Consider the following 17,307-nt stretch of genomic DNA (forward strand, 5'->3'; position numbering starts at 1 on the left):
GAGCCAATCAGCACTTCGAATGCAAACAAGAGGACCAATCAGGATCGACGTTCTTTGTCATGTCGCCAGACTGCTCCGTAACAGGTCCGTTCATGGCGTCTTTATAAAGCAGCTCTTGTTGAGTGCAGGAATGTGTGAGTGATCTGTGAGACACTGCTCATGAGAGTGGTGCAGGACGTCTCTCACCAGTAGCATGGCCTGCTCGTGTAGCAGCTGCTGCTGCAGGATCTCCAGGTGTCTCTGCTCCTCCTCCAGCTGCCGGCGGATGTACTCCTGTCAAACACACACACCAGCGCTCCTTACTGTGGACTTCACAATGAACTTTTGTTTTACATAAAATTATCTTTTGAATGCAAAAGCATAAAAACACATAATACAGAAGGGATAAACAACGGTTTGCCATGCATTAAAGAATTTTAAATGCACAACATGGAGGCATAAAACTGCCCTCCCAAGTTAGAGTCAAGTTAAAAGTGTTTGACTGAATTGGTAAAAATGGTGGTTATTTTCATCAGTTACGGCTCATTAACTTTTGCATTCTGCCCGCTTCAAATCAGTCACACACATGAAACAGTGCCGTGAGATCACATTTTATTTGAATGAATTATAGCATTCATTTCAATTAACTATTGATCGAGAGATAGAGGGAGTGTTGACAACAACTGTGTGTGTGTGTGTGATCTCTCTCTCGCTCTCTGTGTGATGTGTGTGTTAGTGTGCATCAATTAAAGCAGTGCATTCGTTTAGAGCAGTGATTAAACTGATTTGGAACTTCCTGTGCGTTAAACGGTTTTACTGCACTCCTGCCAGCCAATCAGAATCCAGTATCCAGACAGACCATGGAATAAATTGAGATGTTCCCACATCAAACAGCAAAAATAAAAGTATTTTGCTAAACACTCCTCTACTCTGTCGTGTCATAATGAATATAGACATTATCATAACTAATCAGAAATTGTGAATACATCTGTCACAAAGTTTAAATGACAGTCAATGTTTAACTACTTATATTTCAGCAACAAAATAAGAGGAGAAACATAACTATATCACTGAAAATTTTATATATATAAAAAAATGTGCATAATAAATGTTTTCACTCAACTCAAGTGTTTAATATATCTAAAAAAATAAACAGCTGTTGGATTTAGAATCTGCTGTTAATGTCTGCATTTAATACACGTGACCCTGGACCACAAAACCAGTCATTAGGGTCAATTTATACTTTTTCTGAAAGCTGAATAAGATTTCCATTGATGTATGGAGACACAACTATTTGAAAATCTGCAATCTGAGGGTGCAAAAACATCTAAATACTGAGAAAATCGCCTTTAAATTTGTCCAAATGAAGTTCTTAGCAATGCATTTTAGTAATCAAAAATTGTTTTGATATATTTACTGTATTAAATTTACTAAATATCTTCATGCAACATGATCTTTACTTAATATCCGAATGATTTTTGGCATAAAAGTAAAATGCATAATTTTGACCCATACAATGTATTGTCGTCTATTGGTACACATATACCCGTGCTCCTTAAAACTGGTTTTGTGGTCCAGGGTCACATATTATTACTGTAATGTATCAATTGACAGAGTTCATAGCTTTACTTCAGAGATTTTGCTCTTTGAGAAAAATAACATGCGCTTGTAATTTATACAAGCAAATCGATACTGAACTGAATCAAGAGTGTGCAAATCAGAATCAATTAGATTTGCGCAATCAAACCCTGGCAGGAAATGTCCACTATGAGTGTAGACACCGTCAGACAGATTACAGATAGGAAATCATTTCTGAGGCTCTTGACTGAGGTTTTGACTGAGCGAACAACCTCCTCTTCCTCTGCTGACACAGACACATCACAATCACCTGCTCGCGGTCGGCCCTCCTCTTCTCCTCCTCTGCCCTTCGGCGCTCCTCCTCCTCTTTGCGCCTCCTCTCCATCTCCTCCAGACGCCTCTTCTCCTCCTGCTCTCTCCTCCTCTGCTCTCGCTCCTGCTGCCTCCTCATCTCTCGCTCTCGTCTCTGTTGCTGTGGGACACGAGGCCAACGCACAATCATCATCACGGTTTCGTTTTCTTTGAGCTCACTAACTGTGTCAGCTGTTATGTTTCATAATAAAAGTACTAAGAGACAGAAACACTTGACATTTTAGTCAAAACAAGTCTATAAGTGGTCTATAAGAACAGCGTGCAGGCGTTTGGTGATGCACACCTCCTCCAGCCGCCTCCTCTGCTCTTTCTGCTGCTCGATGCGCTTCTGTCTCTCGGCCAGCAGCTGCCGCTTGTACTCCTCCTGCTCGCGGAGCTGCTGTTCCTGGAGGAGCTGCTGGCGTCTCAGGGCCTCCGAGCGCTCCTTATTCTCCTGCTGCAGACGGATGAAGTCCCGCCGCAGAGTCGACTCGCCCGGCACATTCACGATAGAGCTGCGGCACACACACAGGACATGTGCTCATGTTTAACAGATACAAGCTCAGAGAATGAAATCAGATATATGACACTTCCTGTCTCTCACAACAAGCAACTTCTAGCCAATGAAAAACTGAACATTAAAAAACAAACTATTTCTATTCCCTGATTTCACGTGTTTCTATGGGGCAAGTCTTTTCCACACATTTCAAAGTAAACTACTTTCATTGAGTAGTCTGGCCAGAGGTGTGTGCATCAGACATGTTTAAACAAGGCTCATGCTATCAAACGGTTTCATCAATAAATACAAACACAATACATTTGAAAGAGTATAACTACTGGCCGGTGGACAATTCCTGATATTCACATTGTGTGTGCAGGGTTCTGTAAAATGAAATCCCAGGCCTTTTTTATGACTTTTCAAGCACTACTTTTTAATTTTCAAGGACTTCAATCAGATCTCATTTATCAAACAATGTCTTCCATTTCAAACTCTTAAGAAAGGGAAATAGGTAAATAAAAATACATTAATAAAATACAAAAATAAAGTGAAGCACATGCAAAGTGTTACTAATAAAGTATTAAAACGTATACTACACTTTTACTATAGTATGACCACTGTTTATTTGCTTAAACGATTTGTATGTGTATACTTTCTTTATTTGCTTTTGTTTTTTAAAACTGTACTGCATTAATGGTTTGATGTTTTCTACTGTTTAAGAAAAAAATCTGAAAAAAAAAAGATTTGCGAAATTGCTCCGAACTCCTGATCAGAAACTAATTTTTTCCGAAGCTACACCAAACCCGCACCTAAGTCCCGATCTGAATCAAATGATTCGTGATTCATGCTCCAAAGTTCCGATCTGAATCAAATGATTCACAAACCAACACCTAAGTCCCGATCTGAATCAAATGATTCGTGATTCATGCTCCAAAGTTTCGATCTGAATCAAATGATTCACAAACCAACACCTAAGTCCCGATCTGAATCAAATGATTCATGATTCACACTCTGAAGTCCCGATCTGAATCAAATGATTCGTGATTCATGCTCCAAAGTTCCGATCTGAATCAAATGATTCACAAACCAACACCTAAGTCCCGATCTGAATCAAATGATTCGTGATTCACACTCTGAAGTCCCGATTTGAATCAAATGATTCGTGATTCATGCTCCAAAGTTCCGATCTGAATCAAATGATTCACAAACCAACACCTAAGTCCCGATCTGAATCAAATGATTCGTGATTCACACTCCGAAGTCCCGATCTGAATCAAATGATTCGTGATTCACACTCCGAAGTCCCGATCTGAATCAAATGATTCGTGATTCATGCTCCAAAGTTCCGATCTGAATCAAATGATTCACAAACCAACACCTAAGTCCCGATCTGAATCAAATGATTCGTGATTCACACTCTGAAGTCCCGATCTGAATCAAATGATTCGTGATTCATGCTCCAAAGTTCCGATCTGAATCAAATGATTCACAAACCAACACCTAAGTCCCGATCTGAATCAAATGATTCGCGATTCACGCTCTGAAGTCCCGATCTGAATCAAATGATTCGTGATTCATGCTCCAAAGTTCCGATCTGAATCAAATGATTCACAAACCAACACCTAAGTCCCGATCTGAATCAAATGATTCGTGATTCACACTCTGAAGTCCCGATCTGAATCAAATGATTCGTGATTCATGCTCCAAAGTTCCGATCTGAATCAAATGATTCATGATTCATGCTCCAAAGTTCCGATCTGAATCAAATGATTCGTGATTCACACTCTGAAGTCCCGATCTGAATCAAATGATTCGTGATTCATGCTCCAAAGTTCCGATCTGAATCAAATGATTTGCAAACCCACACCAAAGTCCCGATCTGAATCAAATGATTCACAAACCAACACCTAAGTCCCGATCTGAATCAAATGATTCGTGATTCACACTCTGAAGTCCCGATCTGAATCAAATGATTCGTGATTCATGCTCCAAAGTTCCGATCTGAATCAAATGATTCACAAACCAACACCTAAGTCCCGATCTGAATCAAATGATTCGTGATTCATGCTCCAAAGTTCCGATCTGAATCAAATGATTCATGATTCGTGATCCACGCTCCGAAGTTCTAATCTAAATTAAATGATACTCGATCCACGCTCTAAAGTCTCAATCTGAATTTGATATATATCAGGACTTCAAAACACATTTAGCAAATCTTTTGCTTTGAATAATTAAATTGGCTAAATGATTCACAAACCCGCTCTAAATCAAATGCTTCACAATACACGCTCCGAAGTCCTGCCCTGAATCAAATAATTCGTGATACACAAAGTTGTAACTTAAATCAAATGATATGTGGTTTAAAGTTCTAATCTGAAACAAATCATTGGCGAAATGCGATCAGATTGAAGCACTTTAAAATAGTGAATCAACGTGATGCAATGGTTTAACTGATTCAGAGTTTAAAAAGCTCAGTTTCACCTATAGCTGTTTGTTAAAATCGTTACAAGCGAATGGCTCTTTGAATTTGTTGTGGTTTTTGTTAGTGAATCGCTTGAAATGAATGATCCAAGTCACAAGTTTGATTCATTTAGAGCGGTTCCAGCGTAAATGACTCAATTGATTTGGTTTTGAGATGTTCTATTCCTCTTTTTGCGTCTTCAGGCATGTTTACTCGACACTGTCAGTACTGTTTTCTGACATTACCAGAAATAAGCGATGAGGATATGATGTTTTTTGAATTGCGTGAATTTTGCATGAAAGGAGATATGTGCTTACTAACAAAACGCAACACTTATTTCATAGACACACTGTCTTTCAAAAATTCTATCACTGTTTCAGTACCTATTTTTTCAAGGGTTTTCTAGGTCTTAAATATCAAGATGTGTGTGTGAGTTATACCTGGGCTCTCCCTCCTGCTCCTGAGCCTCCTCCTCCTCTTCCTCACTGCCGCTGTACTCATACTCGGTCTCATCTGCGTCAGAACACATTCACAGTCACTCACACTGAACGTATCGAGCGGTATCTGTGCGGTCGGCGTGCTGCGGTGCGGCCGTACCTTTCTCTCCTCGTTTCTTGCGGCAGCGGTCCAGGTGGTCCTTGAGCTGGATGCGCACCTGCCTCTCGTTGGGCTGGTCTCTGATGAAGGGGTGCTTCAGCAGCTGATCGGTGGGCGGCCGCTGGGTGTAGTTCTTCACCAGACAGCCCTCGATGAAGCTGAAGAACTTCTTAGACCTGTGGAGAACAGCAGAGCGTGTCCTCAACATGTCTGTGCAATCTTTCACCCACAACAGCCCAGATGAAGGTACTGACCATTTCTTGGACTTGAGTCTGGGCGGAGGATTTCTGGGTATGAGAAAGAGCGCTCGCATGGGATGCATATCGCACAACGCTGCAAAACACCAACACACACGCTCAAATCAAACACAATCATCGACCAAATTTCAAAAAACTTCCTTGGTCAAAATTTTTGATTATGCTAATACTTTTTTTCTAAGGAAAGACAGACATGTATAGCGATGAAAGCCAAAACATTAAATATCATTGATGAATAATTACGGAGTAATGCACTATTTTGTAGAGGGAGGTCAAAATGGCAATTTTCGCCTCAGATTCAGAGTCAAGTTACAGGGGGTGGGAAATGACTTCAGAAAGATGGCAGCATCATAATATGATTTTTACACAGAGATGGGTATGTCTGTTAGTAAAACCTGTTGGCTTCAGCAATCTTTGTTGCATTATGTGCCAGTGCTGACATTCAAAAATGGGGAAACAGCACTTTTCAAGTTTTTCTCAAGAAGTATTAAAGAAATCTTAATGACCTTTTAGATGTAGGTTCTTAGTAAACTTTCCTTTTGGCATCTTCATATTTAATCATTTAAATCGTTACAATGTAGCCATTTTCAGTGGTCTTTTAAAGAGGAACGTCTGAATAACAAATAATGTTGAAACATTATGTTGTCAAGGCAACTGCATTAAACATACCTGTCTGAGTGCCATAAATATTCATGTTTCCATATTTGCGTGCCTATAACCACTGAAATTGGTAGCATTCAACAATCTGGACATGGAGCCTCGTCGAGATCCCCATATCTCAGGGACTGAATGATGTAGGGCCTTGAAAATTAATATCCCAAAAGAAAAGTTTGTTAACAACTAGAATCTAAAATCATATTGTGATATCCTTAATACTTCTTGAGTTACAGACATGCAAACTTTGGAAAAAGAATATTTATGGTGTGTTCAATGCAGTTGTCTTGACAGAAAGAAATGAGATACATATCTAGTTTCAACATTAACTGTTCTTCAGACATCAGTATCATATTTGTTCAAACTGGCCCACATTTGGTGTTTGATCACTGAAAATGTGGACATTTTAATGATTTACTCCTGGAGCCATATTGAAGTTCCAATATCTCTGGAACCGAATCTCATAGAGCACTAAAAAGATCATAAAGATAAAGATGGCAAAAGGAAAGTTTGTTAAGACCCAATATCTAAAAGGACATTCAAATATCTTTAATACTTCTTGAGTTACAGGCATGCAAACTTTGGAGAAAAAGTTGAAAAGTGCTGTTTCCCCATTTTTAAATGGTCACCATTGGCACACAATGTGACAAAGATTGCTAAAGTCAACTGATTTTACTAATAGAGCTACCAATCTGTGTTTAAAAATAAGATAATGATGCTGTCATCTTTCTAAAGTCATTTACCCCCCGTAACCATTTTGACCTCTCTCTACAAAATACTGGATTAATCTGTAAATATTCATCCATGGCATTTAATATTTTGGCTTGCATCACTATACACAGGGTTCCCACTCCTTCATGAACACCAGATTCAAGGACTTCTAAGGACTTTTTTAAGCACCATTTATTTTATATTAAGCACCTATCAAATTCAGACCCCCAGCATATGTGGCATCATGAAAGTGCTTACTGTACTGAACATTTCACTAACACAACATTTACATTAAAAATGCCTTTCTTAATAATGTGCTTGTTGGCAAGTTTCGCTGATAAACGTGGCTTAAATGCAGCTAAACGAGGCTAAATGCTGCTGAAGTAAACATTACGGCTCATAATCCCACAGCAGAGAGGGGCGGGGCAAGCAGAGCTCATTTGCATTTAAAGGGTCCGTACAACAAAATAAGATGAAATTTCGCAGAGCTGATTTTAACAAGGTAAAAGGGTGTTTTTTACACTACAGTCGTGGCCAAACGTTTTGAGAATGACACAAATATTAGTTTTCACAAAGTTTGCTGCTCAACTGCTTTTAGATCTTTGTTTCAGTTGTTTCTGTGATGTACTGAAATATAATTACAAGCACTTCATACGTTTCAAAGGCTTTTATCAACAATTACATGACATTTATGCAGAGAGTCAGTATTTTCAGTGTTGGCCCTTCTTTTTCAGGACCTCTGCAATTGGACTGGGCATGCTCTCAATCAACTTCTGGACCAAATCCTGACTGATAGCAACCCATTCTTTCATAATCACTTCTTGGAGTTTGTCAGAATTAGTGGGGTTTTGTTTGTCGACCCGCCTCTTGAGGATTGACCACAAGTTCTCAATGGGATTAAGATCTGGGGAGTTTCCAGGCCATGGACCCAAAATGTCAACGTTTTGGTCCCCGAGCCACTTAGTTATCACTTTTGCCTTATGGCACGGTGCTCCATCGTGCTGGAAAATGCATTGTTCTTCACCAAACTGTTGTTGGATTGTTGGAAGAAGTTGCTGTTGGAGGGTGTTTTGGTACCATTCTTTACTCATGGCTGTGTTTTTGGGCAAAATTGTGAGTGAGCCCACTCCCTTGGATGAGAAGCAACCCCACACATGAATGGTCTCAGGATGCTTTACTGTTGGCATGACACAGGACTGATGCTAGCGCTCACCTTTCCTTCTCTGGACAAGCCTTTTTCCAGATGCCCCAAACAATCGGAAAGAGGCTTCATCGGAGAATATGACTTTGCCCCAGTCCTCAGCAGTCCATTCAACATACTTTTTGCAGAAGATCAATCTGTCCCAGATGTTTTTTTTGGAGAGAAGTGGCTTCTTTGCTGCCTTCTTGACACCAGGCCATCTTCCAAAAGTCTTGGCTTCACTGTGTGTTCAGATGCGCTCACACCTGCCTGCTGCCATTCCTGAGCAAGCTCTGCACTGGTGGCACTCCGATCCCACAGCTCAATCCTCTTTAGGAGACCATCCTGCCGCTTGCTGGACTTTCTTGAATGCCCTGAAGCCTTCTTAACAATGCAGTGGAAAGTTTTTTTCGGGATTGAGTTAATTTTCATGGCAAAGAAGGACTATGCAATTCATCTGATCGCTCTTCATAACATTCTGGAGTATATGCAAATTGCTATTATAAAAACTTAAGCAGCAACTTTTCCAATTTCCAATATTTATGTAATTCTCAAAACTTTTGGCCACGACTGTACTATTGAGAATTTTTAACCAAAGTATATTAGAGACTTTTCTTTAAGACCCTACAGAATCATATGAACTTGTGGAGCATGGCCATCCGATGACCCCTTTAAGAAAACTGTCCCACAGAGGGCTCAAGGCTGCCCAAGTGTTTTTTCTCGCCACCCCCACAATCATTCTGTTTTTGACAGCAGTGCATACATACGATCATTTTTGAAATAGCACCATAAAAAAAATGTATTTACAATTTAATTCAAGCACTTTCAGGGACCTATGTTTGTTTTTAAGTACTTTCCAGGATTTGAATCCATATATCTGAAATTCAAGCACTTTCGAGAAGCCTGTATAGATATAGATATTAGCAAAATCAAAAATTTGAGCCGGGGAGCTCTGGTTGAGTTGACACTGAATGACCCAGTAAGGATAAAAACAGCTTTGTGTTTTCAGTTTTCACCAGAAGGTTTCCTTCAAATGTATAAATTTTCTGTAAATTGGACTAATGGTGAATTGAAGACATATTGGATGTGTGAAGAGCAGTACTCACGAGGAGCGCCTTCGGCCATCTCTATGGCGGTGATCCCACACGACCACAGATCACTCTGAAACACATTCACACATAAAGACTCAGCACTGCGTGTCTAAACGACTCCACACACTGCACTGGACATGAGCTCAAGAGGCCCGTGAGTCTGTGAGGTTATTACCCTGTAGTCGTAAGTGGCGTCTGGGTTTTCGTCACAGGCGATGACCTCGGGGGCCATCCAGTACGGCGTCCCGATGAAGGTGTTCCTGCGGCCCACGGTTCGATCCAGCTGAGCGCTGACGCCAAAGTCCACTGCGGAGGAACAAGAGAAACCGGCTGAAACGCCGCACACTGCAGAAACACTCCTTTAACAAAGACCTGCGCCATTAAACATCAGAAGCCATCAGTGCGCTTCAGCCACGATCAACATTAGAGCGCCACTCTCAGGCTGAACTACACTACATCTCTGTGAGCAGTTAATCCCATTACAACGACTACAGCTTCAGTTATGTGTGTGTGTTCAGTCTACTCGCTACTCTGGGTATTCATTTGTTTGTGGAGATCATCAAATCCAGCTGGCAAATCCTGTTCTTTAAGGCCAAACTGAGTATCCACTAGACGTGACGTCATGATTTTGAGTTTTAGCGCTGGTTGGACACTAGGTGGTGCTGTGGGCTCATCTGTGCTCATTTTGCTGGAGTGGACACTTTCAAACTAAACGATTAAATAAACAAACAAAAAGCTTATTTTTACACACTTTTCGAATCGATGTGGAAAGATGAACCATGAGCCTGAGGTGAGTGTGCATATGTGATGCAAATAATACTTGCTGATTTCCTTATTTTTTATTCTTGATATTTAGTGATGGCCTCTCCATCAGAAGAAGACATTAACATTTATCACCTCAACAGTGACTTGCGTGTCCATGTTCATGTGGAACACGCCTCTCGCGTATGAACAGAACCTGCACATATGAGAGGTGGCAAGATGGCAAGAGAATACACAGGACTGAAGGTTATTCTGCTGGCACTGATGCAGGCTCTGCTGTCCTTAGATAACTTGACACTCCTTCCTTTAACCCTCTGCTTGTGGAGGATCCCTCTCACACTTCTGGAGGATCCCGCTCAAACATGCACTTGCTTATAAGTCTCTCATTATGCTGCATTATCACCAAATACTGGATTCAATCTTTTTGTCAACTGGTTCTCTTTCATTTAGGACTGGTGTTGTCTTTCTATTTGCATCTGGTTAACTATAAGCCTCATTTATCCGAAAGTAAGCACCTTGAAAGCATTTTTAATGAATAATTTTCACAATATTAAACTAAAAATTATATTTTTTTACCCCTTTTCAGAAAATAAAAGCATTTAAAAAAAAAGGTTTTATGTTATCTTCCCCATTCACTCTCAATGGCCATTTTTGTCAAGTTTGACTTTGTGCATTTTTGGTCAAAATAAAAGCATTTAAAAGCAAACGTCCTGAATCTCATATTGTGATTAATATTTATAAAAATACTTTTTTCACTCAAAAAAAGAAGCGCTTACTTTCAAATAAATGAGGCCTACGATTAATCAGATTCAAACAGAAACAAAAAAACAATCCTGAATGAAAGAAAACAAGCTGACAAAAAGACTGAATCCAATATTTGGTGATAATATAGAATAATGAGAGATTTATAAGCAGTTGTCTGGAGTCGGGTCATTTTTGACCCGGGAACACCACAAGTGTGACTTTTTGCAATTTTGTACAAAATAAAAGCATTTAAAAGCAAACGTCCTGATTAAACATTAAAGCACACTAGTGCAATAAACAGTGCAAATTTTTTTATTTTTTTTTGTTTAATATTGTGAAAATTATTCATAAAAATGCTTTTCTTTCACTCAAAAACAAGGTGCCTACTTTCAGATAAATGAGGCCTATGATTAATCAGATGCAAATAGAAACACAAAACCAGTCCTAAATGAAAGTAAACAAGTTGATAAGAATGAGTCCAATATTTGTTGATAATTAAAAAAAAAAAATGAGAGTTTTATAAGCAGTTGTCTGGAGTCGGGTCATTTTTGACCCGGGAACACCACAAGTGTGACCTTTTGCAATTTTGTACAAAATAAAAGCATTTAAAAGCAAACGTCCTGATTAAACATTAAAGGACACTAGTGCAATAAACAGTGCAAATGTTTTGTTTAATATTGTGAAAATTATTCATAAAAATTATTTTTTTCTATTTAAAAAACAAGGCCTATGATTAATCAGATGCAAATAGAAACACAAAACCAGTCCTAAATGAAAGAAAACCAGTTGACAAAAAGACTGAATCCAGTATCTGGTTATTATAAAGCATAATGAGAGATTTATAAGCAGTTGTTTGGAGTCGGGTCATTTTTGACCCGGGAACACCACAAATGTGACTGGCTGAAATAATTAATAAATTACGAAAATTAAAAAAAAAATTAAAAAACAATGCTGAGAAGTACTTATACCTTGTATGCACCAAGTCAGTAAGTTCTCCGGGTAAATTTGACCCGAACACAACCAGAGGGTTAAACATTTCATACGGGAATCATTATTACTGTACGCTGGGGCAAAACACCTCTGAACTGCATTAGATGTGGACTGTCACAGATTTACACGACTGTGAAAACTGAGAATCGATAAGTAACTAGGAATAGTAACTGATTTTGTTGAAGGGAGAGTATTGTCAGCTTGTCTAACACATGATTCAAAGCTGAAGGAGTCAAGTTTTCCAACACAGTGAACAATGTCAGAGCACTGAGAAGTGTGTCAGGTGCACAGACAGCAGGTGGACCTCTCACCTAACTTGACCTCTGCGTTCTCAGTCAGAAGCACGTTTTGGCCCTTAATGTCTCTGTGGATGACGTGATGGGCGTGCAGGTGGGCCAGACCCTGAGAGAGAGAGCACACGCGTGTGAGAGAGAGAGAGAGAGACGCAAACATCAGCTCTGATATCAGTGTGTGTGAGTGCGCCGTACCCTGAGGATTTCTCTGGAGATGTACGCGATCCAGTCTTCTTTCAGTGTATTCCCTTTAGTGTTTTTCACAAGGTCTGTGATCGAGCCAGCTCCACAAAACTCCATCACCAGCTGCAACACAAACACACAGCTTTACTGCACACATGTATATGGCTAGTTGAAATAGGCACTAAAAAATGCTTTTTTTGTTTTCGTTTGAAGAAGAAATGCATATATTTATGTAGTGTGAAAATATGAAGCATCACTATCTTTATCAATTCTTTCATTCTTTTTTAACAGTTTTAATTAACTGTACCATAGATTTGTCCTAAGTAGTGACATAGAAACAACAACAAAAAAACAACAACAACTCTTAATATAAAAATAGCATGAGAAATATATTTTTTTCATATAGTGCTATTTATTTCATATGAAATTGTAATTCAATTTTGTTGGACAACTTCAAGACAAAATCTGACAACAAGAAACTTCAAAACTGTTGAAAATGATATTTTAAAACGCAGTGATGATTATATCTCCCCTACTGCATTACTGTTTATTTGAGCTAAAACACTTGTGTGTCACACCATAAGACATTATGTCACACTAAAGGAAAGAAATGGTAGCTATTAAAGTCTTTCTGTTTCATTTTGAAAATGTCAAAGGAGACAGAAAGTTAAATCTTGAAAGAAAATTCACATTTTCATGACATTTTACAACAGTACAAGTTTTCTGCAAAAACACCAGAATGAATTGAAGTATTGTCCTTACTGCATTCAGGAACACTGAAAATGATCAAAAAAGAAAAACAGGCATCTTATTTATTTATAATGCTTCTTAAAGAGACTTGTCCTCTGGCGTGACAGCTCACGTGTATTTTCTGACATTTTCTGTCACACCAAAGGACGTTTCAGCTTTTTGTGTCAACTAATGACCTTGCAAGCCCAAGCTTAATTGTCATTAGTGTTTAGCAAAGCACGTAATTTCTCATGATCATGTAGTTTAATATACAGTTTTTAAAAATATAATATATATAAATATAAAAATTAATTTAGGGGTGTCACACCAAAAGACAACAAAACGTAACACTGTTATAGTGGTTCCAAAAAAGTTGAATATTATTACAATTATGTCAGAGGTATTCATTTTTATGCTTTTCTTTTTTAATTTATAAAAGTTATTTTTTCAACCATGCTTGAGACAGTCGCACCATATGACAATTCTGAGATTTGGCTCAAAAAACAAACAAAACAAAAAAACACAGAATAGTTAGCCAGTAAAAATGATTTTTTTTGTAAAAACAAAAATTAATAATAATAAAAAAAATTACAAGAAATGCATATATTTATGTAGTGTGAAGTCTGATCTTTGAGGAAATATAAAGGGTCACAAACTTTTTTTTTTAATTTTTACCTTTTTCCTTAATTGTACCATTAATTTGTCCTATGGTATGACAATAAAAATGGCAAAAAAAAAACTCTTTAATAATATACAAACAGCATAAGAGAGATTTATCTTAATTGTGGACATTTTCTGTCACACCAAAGGACGTTTCAGCTTTTTGTGACCGAGCTAAATTGTCATTAGTGTTTAGTAAGGCACATTAGCGTAACTTTATATGATTATGTAGATTAATATACAGTTTTTAATTCAAAAATATAATTTGTGGGTGTCAGACCAAAAGACAACAAAACGTAACACTGTTATAGTGGTTCAAAAAAGTTACATTTTTGAACAATTCTGAGAGAAACATTTACCATATGCACATGGGCTTCAGTCACATGGTCAAGAACGGGGTCAAAGTTTTCTGTGGACTTGGCCGATTTTAAAGGATATGGTGTCACACCAGAGGACATGGCTTTAAAGACAAAATGTATCAAGTTCCTACGCTTTCAGAAACATATGAACGAAAAAATAATTGCTATTTACTGAAATAGACACTTGTACAATTATTAACGTTTTTATGATTTTCTTTTAAATTTATGAAAGTTGTTATTGAACCATGCTCGAGACGGTCACACCACAAGACAATTTTGACATTTAGCTCAAAAATGTTTTTAAAAATCAAATAATACAGCAGATTTTATGAGAACGGGTTCATGTCTTCTGATCATAACTGAATCAGTCCAGTAGGAATTCACTAACAACGCATTAAGCTGGAAAAACTGGACCGACTAAATTCATTTCCTAATGACTGGTTCCAGCTATAGATTTCATTAACATCCATTAGCACTAATTACTTTCTTCCTTTCTAAAAATGCACGTGTTTTGCATGTGTTTTATCTTCCCTACAACAGAGCTTTAAATGCAGCTGATAAAAAATCAGCTTTAATATCAGTCTTAAGGGGAGACACTGCAGGCAAAAACAGTTTTTTCATGCACCTGTCAAATTTGAGATTTTGGGCTTCTTTGGACACTGTTAAGTGTTTCTTTTATTGCACTTTATCTATTTCTTTATCTATTAGATTTCAATTTCAATCCATATTTTTAAGGCTGTTTTCTCAAAATGAGTTTTTTTTCTCCTACACTGAGCCATAAATCTCCACTTCAGCAGCACTTACACACACCACTTGACATTTTTATTCCTGTCTATATCCTGAAGGTTTTTACAGAAGTATTCTTGTAGAATTTGCTTGATTTTATACATTTTTTTCACCCAAAAATGGTAAAAAAAATAAAATAAATAAAAAAAACATGGTTTTCTATCTGTTCTAAGTATATTTGGATATGATTATGGAGTGGCAAAATGACATACCCCAAATCCCCTCAGTATAAACATTTGACTCTAATATGTCAAAAAAATAGAGCTTTGAAACTGGCTTTATCCATTGTTTGTGCTAATTAGTGCAATTTTATTTTATTTCATTGAATAGTGGCTCATTTGCATATTTAAACCTAACATTTAGAAAACTTGTAATCTAAAAAATGTTTGCAAGCTCATGTCTGTCTTGTGTAATTTTGTAAACAATGTTTTCATGTCGCCTTCTACATGTTTGATCATTTGTTCAATGCTTCATAATTGTATATTGTTTTTAGCATTTGCTGAAAGTCTTTTTTAAGACTTTTTGGGGGCATTTCTGCCTTTTTTAGGATAGGACAGAAATATATTAGACAAGAAGCGAAGTCAGCGTATCCTCATAAACACAGCGTTTTTGGTCTTGAGTGAAGGTAAACCGATGAGAAAGAGAGTATTTTTAGATCTGTGTTCGGTGTTAAAGAGACAGCGTCTAATAAACGTGCCGCCTGTCATTCATGTTAATCAAAGCCCAAAAGAAAATCATTACCTGACTGAATATCTTTTAGAAATTGAATGAGGATTAATCAATATTTCATTTATGAAAAGAAAACTATGCAGTGTTTTCAAACTTTTGATTTCAATTTCTGTACCTGACATTTGTTTGGTAATATTAATATTTATGCTATTGCTAATTGATTCTCGTTTGTTCCTATTTTATTACTTGTTACTGTTTGAACTGTTTTTTCTGGTAAAACCATAGGCAAAAGACAGAACGTTTAAATGTTGGACACAATGTAGACAGGAAGGAGGTCAGAGATGGTCACTACACTGAATGCGGCTATTAAAGAGTAGAATCTGATCTAGCCAGCATTTGTTGCTGTGGGTGAGCAGGTGAAGCGTGACCCATGAAGTGTGTGTGCATGTGTGTGTGTGTGTGTGTGTGAGCGTCAGACTGACCCACAGCTGGTCGTCGTGTCCTGGAGGACTCTTCTTGATGAAGGCGCCGTAATACGTGGCGATGTTTCTGTGATGAGAGTATTTCTTCAGCATGTTAATCTCCAGCTTAATCTCCTCCTCTTCATCCTGAACACACACACATAAAGCACTCTGAGTACAGATGTGCACCACTCCAGCTCCTGTTGTTCATATGGACTCAAATAGTGCCTTTCCTGACATTTTGTTCAACACGCTGATGTGGAAAACACACTGCAAAACATGCTTTTCTTACTTCCATTTTTTGTCTTGTTTCCAAAAGAAAAAACAAGTCAAAATTAAGCGAGTTTTGCTTAGAAGAAGCAAATTATTTAGCAATTTCAAACAGAAAACAAGATTATTTTTCTTGCCCCATTGGCAGATTATTTAGCTTGTTTCATGCAAAAACACACTTAATTTGGACTTGGTTTTTCTGAAAACAAGACAATAGTTTTTACTGGTCTAGAAAACCCTTCTTGATTTTTTTGATATTTTGGCTGGAAACAAGACAAAAAAATCAAAGTAAGAAAAGCATTTTTCGCAGCGTTGCTCTCTATGACCCGTGGTCACTTACTTCAGTCACGTCCATGACTTTGATGGCTGCCAACTGTCCGGTTTTGACATGTCGACCCTGATGGGAAACACAGAGCAGATCAGTTAGAGGAAGTGATCACTGTCACATGATACACACGCTAATGCACCGCTGTGTTTCTCAACTTTGACAGAGATCCAACTACACGAACATGGAGACGGATAAAAGCAGGGTTCGTATGAGATTAATGACACTGAATCATAATAATAATAATACATTTTAGGGGATGCACCCAAATGGAAATTCTTGGGCGAAGCTGAACCAAAATTAAACACTTGACTGAAGGCCGGATACCAAACATGTTTTTTTCGTCTTTTTCCCCATGTATTTTGTCAATTTTTTTTCACCACTACTAGGGTTGTGACGATGGGGAAATTTCCCCACCGGTTAATTGACATGTGACAACACCGGTAATACCGGTATCACCGTGGGGGTGGGGGTTCCTAGGAACGAAGACGAGAGCATGCACTTTAATTAAAAACTGAACATAGCTACAATGCGTCATATTTCATTTATCACGTGAGGAGAACGAGAGGAGTCGAATTTACAGAAAGAGAATGGCGGACGATTTAGTGTCAAAATGCTATGCAAAAGCGCCCGTTTGGCAATATTTTGGGTTCAAAGTTTTTTTTTTAGTAGTTTCGTTGTCGTCCATTCAAACAATTGACGCCGAATTTCCAATACC

At 38.0% G+C, this 17,307-nt stretch overlaps 1 protein-coding gene across 1 annotated transcript in view; it reads right to left on the minus strand.

Annotated features, from left to right (window-relative positions):
* Window positions 1-17,307, minus strand: part of map4k4 (mitogen-activated protein kinase kinase kinase kinase 4) — a 58,378-nt gene that overhangs the window by 21,038 nt on the left and 20,033 nt on the right. The window contains exons 3-14 of the mRNA XM_073845673.1: window positions 16,605-16,661; window positions 16,016-16,141; window positions 12,343-12,453; window positions 12,166-12,256; window positions 9,534-9,664; window positions 9,374-9,428; window positions 5,720-5,798; window positions 5,466-5,641; window positions 5,309-5,381; window positions 2,213-2,423; window positions 1,868-2,029; window positions 187-273 (exon numbers count right to left, since the gene is read on the minus strand). Coding sequence (XP_073701774.1) covers window positions 187-273; window positions 1,868-2,029; window positions 2,213-2,423; window positions 5,309-5,381; window positions 5,466-5,641; window positions 5,720-5,798; window positions 9,374-9,428; window positions 9,534-9,664; window positions 12,166-12,256; window positions 12,343-12,453; window positions 16,016-16,141; window positions 16,605-16,661 — 1,359 coding nt within the window. The remainder of the gene's footprint in view (window positions 1-186; window positions 274-1,867; window positions 2,030-2,212; window positions 2,424-5,308; window positions 5,382-5,465; window positions 5,642-5,719; window positions 5,799-9,373; window positions 9,429-9,533; window positions 9,665-12,165; window positions 12,257-12,342; window positions 12,454-16,015; window positions 16,142-16,604; window positions 16,662-17,307) is intronic.

This window comes from Garra rufa, chromosome 8, assembly GCF_049309525.1.
Source record: "Garra rufa chromosome 8, GarRuf1.0, whole genome shotgun sequence".
NCBI lineage: Eukaryota > Metazoa > Chordata > Actinopteri > Cypriniformes > Cyprinidae > Garra > Garra rufa.